Genomic DNA, 6765 nt, shown 5'->3' on the forward strand with positions numbered 1-6765 from the left:
GTAGGTAAAGTAAATAACGGAGGAGAAAGGAAAGCACAGGTACGTCAGTCTCCTCTATCATTGTCACCCAGCACACAATACAGTCTCACGTCACTTAAGCAGAGCAGAGACTGAGTTGTCAGAAATGTATTTAAATTTTAAACGATCATTAAAAAAAAACTTTTTTTTTTTGGACTGCTCTGGACCTTTGTTGCTGTGGATGGGCTTTCTCTAGTTAGTGAGCAGGGGCAACTCTTCTTGGCAGTGGCCTCTCGTTGCGGAGCACAGACTGTAGGCACACGGCTTCAATAGTTGCAGCACACAGCCTTGGTAGCTGTGGTGCACACTCCTAGTCGCTCCGTGACACGTGGGGTCTTCCCGGACCAGGGGTGGAACGCGTGTCTCCTGCACTGACTGGCAGATTCCCATCCACTGTAGCACCAGGGAAGTCCTTAAATGATCATTTTTGAAAGAAATTAGATGGGTGTGTCATCAAAGTCCAAATGATTTTCAAGTTTTATGTCTGTAAGACACACTTTTAATTCGGTTGTTCCAAGAGGGCTCAATAGATAGCATCATGTTTCTATCAACTGTGTTTTCAAAGGTAGACACAGGTTTCAGCCCAGCTATTTGAGTTACTATTGATCTTTTGGATTTGTGCTGCTGCTACTATTTTTAAATAAAAATGCTGGTCTTTTTTGGTAGAAAACTGTTTGAGAGTGCTCAGAAGTAGAATCACACGTGGGCTGAACTGAAATTGTTGATGGCTTCTGATGTGGTCATAATCTGATGCTAAAACTGGAGTGTCTTCGCTGGACACTGTGCATGAGCTTGTTGCTCTGTGTGAATGTTAAAGCACCTACAAGACCCTCCTCTCCCAGGCCACCCCTCCTCCCTGGCCAGGGTGAGCCTCTCCTCCTTGGGGTCCAGGAGCATCATCTGTACCTCTCTGTGTAGTAAGGAATTGGGTCCTGCAACACAATTGTTTTAGTTTACTCTTACTGAAGTATCGTTGATTTGCAATGTTGTTAATCCCTCTTACACAGCAAAGTGATTCGGTTACACACACACAGACATTTATGTTCTTCTAACACAATTATTTCTGTTTCCTTTTCCCTAATAAAACAGAAGTGTGTTAGGGCTCAAACTGTTAAGCCTTCTGGTAAACCCAGCAGGTAAATTATGCAGCATCTACTGTATCCAAAATCCTGGGCCTCACGGTCTAGAATCGTGAGTGTCATACCACCCTCGTCCTCATCGTGAGTCCTCAGAGTGACTCTTCTCCCTCTTGACTTTTTCCCCTTCTGGTCCACAGTGCTCTCTATTTCCCTGGCTTCTCTTGCGTCTGCTTCCCCATGTCCTGTATCTCCTCCGCTCATGGACCTCTGAGCACTGCAGATGCCCAAGTTGTTCTGTTTTTGAACTTTCATCCCTTCTGCGCACACAGTCTCTCTAGATGATCTCACTTATGCGCATGCATGTAAAAACCGCATCCTTATGTCAGTGACCCTCCCTTCTATATCAGAAAAATAATTGTCTTACCAGAAACCCTTGATCTTCCCCCCCAGTCCAATATTTTTGGGCTTCCCTGGTGGCTCAGCTGGTAAAGAATCTGCCTGCAGTGTGGGAGAGCTGGGTTCGATCCCTGGGTCGGGAATATCCCCTGGAGAAGAGAAAGGCTACCCACTCTAGTATCTGACCTGGAGAATTCCATGGATTGTGTAGTCATGGGGTCTCAAAGAGTCGGACACGACTGAGCGACTTTGCCTTTCACTTTTTGCACATCTTCTCCGTCACCGTCCACACTGAGGCCACCACCCCGTGCTGTTGGTTCTACCTCTGAAGCGTCTCCTGTAGCACGCCCGCCCGCCTTGCAGATAGGACGGCCCTTTGGGCCACTGTAGTCACCGCAGTGGCCTTCTGCAGCCATGAAGCCGCTCCTGCTCTACAATCCCGCCTTGATTCTCATTGTTCTTAGGAGATTTAGAGATCCTCAGCGTGGCTTCAGGTGCTGTGTCCTCGGGCCTCCTTCTCCGATCCCACCTCCTGCCCACATGGCACCTCTGTAACGCAGCAGTGGCAGCATCGCTAAATCAGACGCCTGCTGAGGTTGCCCCGGCCCCGCGCAGCTTAGGGTGTGTCCCCAAGCTCCACCCTGCAGGGACCCTTCTATCACTGAGGCCTATGGGCCTTCTGGCCAGGGAAGTCCCTCTGTCCCCATTTTATATCTTGAAGTATCCTGTGCTTTTCTTTTCGATCACCAGTGGCAATTGGTAAGGTTTATTTCATTGGACAATTATTTGCTCAATGTCAGGCTCCCTCGTTGTTCTGTAAAACCCATAAAGGCAAAGTCAGATTTGTTGTGTTCACACTTCCAGACCCAGGGTCTGATACACTAAGGAGAGTCAACACATATTTGTGGAATGAGTAAACAGGAAATAAAAGTGCAAAACACACGGAATTACTATACAGCAGAACGTGCTTAAAACTCCAGGCTGCAACTTACTATATGCAACTAAGTTTCTGACACCCATGAGAAGACCTTTAGTTTGTGACTGAACCAGGCTTGTACCATATCTCTGACCTGGCAGGTTTTAGTATTCTTGTTTCCAAAGATAACGGGGAAAAAATAATTGTTACCCATTCGACAACAAATTATTGACCCTGCGGTATCACTCTGCAAGTTTGGGGGCACAGCCGAAGTGATGCCGCTTACTCTGCCATGGGGGACAGCCAGGAAACCAGTACACAGACAAGTTCAGCTCTTGGGAAATACTGCGAACTGAACAAAACAGAGTAATGGCCTTCGTGGGGTGGCCAGAGAAGTGCCGCCTGGCACCACCAGTCTTGATGTCCGGCTCAGAGCAATTCTGCTGCATAAAATAATGAGAGCAACTTTGAGGAATAATGTGCATCACCGATCATCTAAACTTACTTACTCTCTTTCCATGGGATATATATCCAGGGGAAACGAGTCAAGTAAACGTTAAACCAGTGGCTGTGTTTACGTGTTTAATAGTTTACTAATAGGTTACCTTTTAAAACTGTGTTGCTAATTATTTACAAACATTCATATTTATATTTTCTCACAAAAGGTCAAAAACCTGAAGCGAGAACTCTCACAGATGAAGCAGGAATTGCTCTATAAAGAACAAGGCTTCGCCACTCTGAAACAGTGAGTATGAAAATACTCAAAAAATACTCAAAAAACTCTCAAATAATCCAAGACCCCTGAGCCAGTCCAAAGAAAGCAGAAGTGCAGATGACATAAGGGTTTTCTCAAAGAGTAGTCAAGTAGGAAAGCTTGGCACCAAAAAAAAAAAAACCCACAAGAAAACAATCAACCATAGAACAATAAAAAAACACTTGGGAGAATCTACTATACACTTTGAAAAGGTCTGAAGTTTTCCCTAATAGGTTGAAGACCCAAGGAAACCAAAGTGAGAGACTCAGCTTCATCTCGCAGGCCCACCAGCCGGCCTTAGGTGGAGACAGAGCGGGGAGATGGGGCCCAGGACGAGCTGGGGTGACCAGGTTCTCTTTGGAGCCCAACCCAGGGGGCCTGTCTGCCTCTGATGCCTCCCGCCCTCACGGAGCCAGTCAGGGGTGTCTGTGGATGGGCTAAGTGCGTGTCCGGGCCCCTGAGTTCCCTCCGCCCTTTCCTGCTTTGTGCTGAAGTCCGCTGGACCCCGGCCCCAGGCTGAGCCAGGTCAAAGGAGAATGCGGATGATGGAGGGCAGATTGGAGGACTGGGGCTCCCTGCCCTGTTCCCAGGCCCCGACGTGCACCCAGGCATCCAGCTCCTGCAGCACCCACCCCAGGATCTCCGAGGCAGGGACACGGTGATGGTTCACGCAGCCCATGGCCTCAGGGAGGGCTGAAGCCATCGTCCCTTGAAAGGCATCCGGCGGCCCTTCCAGTCCCCTTCTCCTCTCCTGCTGCCCCACATGGGGCCCCAGCAGTGAGGCAGGATACACCGGGGCTTCCCGAGAGGCTCCTCTCCAGGCAGGTTTATGCCCTTCCTCCGTCTGCCTCCACAGCATCCGAGGCAGCAAGGTGTCACCCCGTTAAAGATCCCATGTGTTCACTGGCCGGGCCATCTGAGCAGATCGTTCTGTGTGTTTGGTTGAAGAGCTGTATTTCGGGACCCCCATCGCTTCTCTCCGTCACCAGCCACATGACTTTCATCTCAGACACTCACCTCATGTAATCATGACCATGAGATTCTTTTAGATGCTCCCACCCTGGTGGTTCTCCAACCTGACTACATATTAGAATAATCTGAGGAGCTCTTAAAAAAAAACACATGTGTCTGGTCTCCATCCCAAGACCCCCGACATGGTTCCCAGGTCCAGCTCTGTTCAGAGAACCTCTGTGGAGGTTGCAGCGCAGCCCCAGAACCTGAGCAGACCTGGCTTACCCTAAATGTGTTGTTTAGTCAGTTGTCCATCAACATACAGGAGGGCGTCAGGGTAGGAACACCAGGAAGCATTTAGCCACACGTTACATACTTTTAAGACACAAGAAATTATAACTCATGTCACCACCAGGATTAAAGGTTAGCCAAACTTACTGTTTTTGTTATATCGATGTAACAATGATATATTGTTTCAAAGCAGTTTGCTTGCAAGCAATTTTTATAGGAATCCAAGGCATGTTTAAGAATCTGTCAATAACATTCCACAAGAAAACAATAGCCATTTGTTGTAGAAACCCAGGCTTTCTCTTGCAGTGATTCTAATCTGAGGAACCAAGAGCAGAGAGATACCATATCTAACGTTAGACGCCTCTCGTGCATCTTAACTATAGACAGAATAAAGCTGTTTTCATTCAAATGTTTACCACCATACTACCAGAAGATTGAATCATAATTGATTATACCCAGAGACCATATTTTTCAAGAAATCACGTTCCTGATACTAAAGGGAATCTTACTTGGGGTTATGACCGAAAATATATTTCAGGAATAAATTTAAGCAGAATCCCGCTGTAGGATTTTGCAACTTCACACTCACAGTAAAATGGAATAATTTTGTGGAATGTGCACCGATTTAAGCCCCGGTTGTCATTCTACCCGGTGCCATCGTTTATGCTGGATGAATGAATGTAGTTGTATTCTCTGTGTTATTCATTTGAGACTGTGGTCCCGGGTTGGACTTTGGCCCTCAGCAATAGTGTAGCTTATGTGTAGATGGACACCAGCAAGAGAGGCGTTATTTCTGCTTTGGTCCATCCAGTGGCACGGTTGTATATACTGTATTATAGAACTGATTTATGATGAGATTTATTTTATTTTCTTAGGTTCTTTCAGACTTTAATCACTTGTTCAGCCCCATAAAATATTTTCTAAAGTGCTACTTGTAAAAATAAGTTATCTACAAACTGCCCTCATTTGAGTAAACTTTAAAAGCATGAATAAGATAATATGACGTTAGTTAATTTTTTTTCAGACTATACCCTTCACATTGAAATAAATACAAATTAGTAAATGTTTTAAACCAAACTAGCTCAGAGACAGTTTTCTGTGATTTAATAGGTGCCGTATCTCCGGAGAGTCTGGGAATTAGACAGGACATGCCTGAGACCGTGTGTCATACAGCACTGTTGGCTGGTGGGACAGGGGGATGGCACTGTGTTTCTGAAGTAAAGCCCAGGTTCTTCCTAATGAGTCCCAAGCAGCATAGGTGATGATGAAGAACTTTAACCTTTTTTTTTTTTTTTAAGAATTAGGTCATTTGGTTGGGTCCGGTGACCCCTTCAGTTACCTGAAATCCTCTGATGTAGGGTGACCCTGGAAACTGGATGTTCAGTAAGCTAGCACTGCTTACCAAGTACTAGTCGGCAAGCTCACTGCGAGCTCTTGATTCAACATCAACGGACAAATGAACACGTCTGCCCTTGCGTCTTGTTCCTAGATTTTAACTCATTCAGCAAGACAGGCAATGTTATCTTGACTCATAATTGTCATAAAAATAGAATACTTTTCATATATTTAAAAAGAAACAAGAAACTAACCAAACAATCCAAGCATTATAGGATACTCACTAGTATAAGCGAAAATCGCCACCCTTTATTAACAGTCACCAGACTGTGCCCTGTGCTAGGTTTTGCACAGACGTCGCGGCACGTAAAATTAGACGGCAGCGATGAATCCCAAGGTTCCTGGGCTTGCCCAGTTTACTGGCATTTCTGTCTTCCTGCTCAATCAGTTCCTCGAGCCCCGAACCTTTGCCAGGATCAGTGTGTGATGAGGTTTGAGTTCAGCCAGCGGTGGGACCACCCAACCAGACTGTAAACAAGAAGCCTGAGCCCAACGCTGATGGCAGTGGGCTGGGTATGAGGTCGGGGGTGGCAGGGGTCTCATCTCGAAGCAGTCAGACGAGAAGGGAGGAGAGACCACCACCCTGAAGCTGCTGTGTGTGAGTCCAGCAGTAAACATCAGCTAACCACAACATCCCCACACCCAGTTCCCGCCGTCTGTTTAGCCTGTACTCTGATATTCTTTGATTGTTTTTTTCCCCCTCTCTTTTAACAGAATTGATAAAAAAATGTCTGGAGGCCAGAGTGGCTATGAACTTAGTGAAGCCAAAGCCATCCTAATGGAACTGAAATCTATCAGAAAGGCTATTAGCTCAGGAGAAAAAGAAAAACAAGATCTGATGCAGGTATGTGATAGAACATTTTTTTTGGGTCAAGTCAAACTACTGCTACCTTCTTGGGCCTCAGAAATTGTCCTTGAGCAGAAAGTTCTCCATCAGAGTCTGGACGGCCCCTTTCCACCACAAC

General features: G+C 46.2%; 1 protein-coding gene across 1 annotated transcript in view; it reads left to right on the forward strand.

Moving 5' to 3' along the window:
- Positions 1–6765, forward strand: part of WWC2 (WW and C2 domain containing 2) — a 68196-nt gene that overhangs the window by 15562 nt on the left and 45869 nt on the right. Inside the window, exons 4-5 of the mRNA XM_010835815.1 lie at positions 3075–3154; positions 6515–6644. Of these exons, the coding sequence (XP_010834117.1) occupies positions 3075–3154; positions 6515–6644 (210 nt within the window). The remainder of the gene's footprint in view (positions 1–3074; positions 3155–6514; positions 6645–6765) is intronic.

Source organism: Bison bison, unplaced genomic scaffold, assembly GCF_000754665.1.
Source record: "Bison bison bison isolate TAMUID 2011002044 unplaced genomic scaffold, Bison_UMD1.0 scf7180017864050, whole genome shotgun sequence".
Taxonomy (NCBI): domain Eukaryota; kingdom Metazoa; phylum Chordata; class Mammalia; order Artiodactyla; family Bovidae; genus Bison; species Bison bison.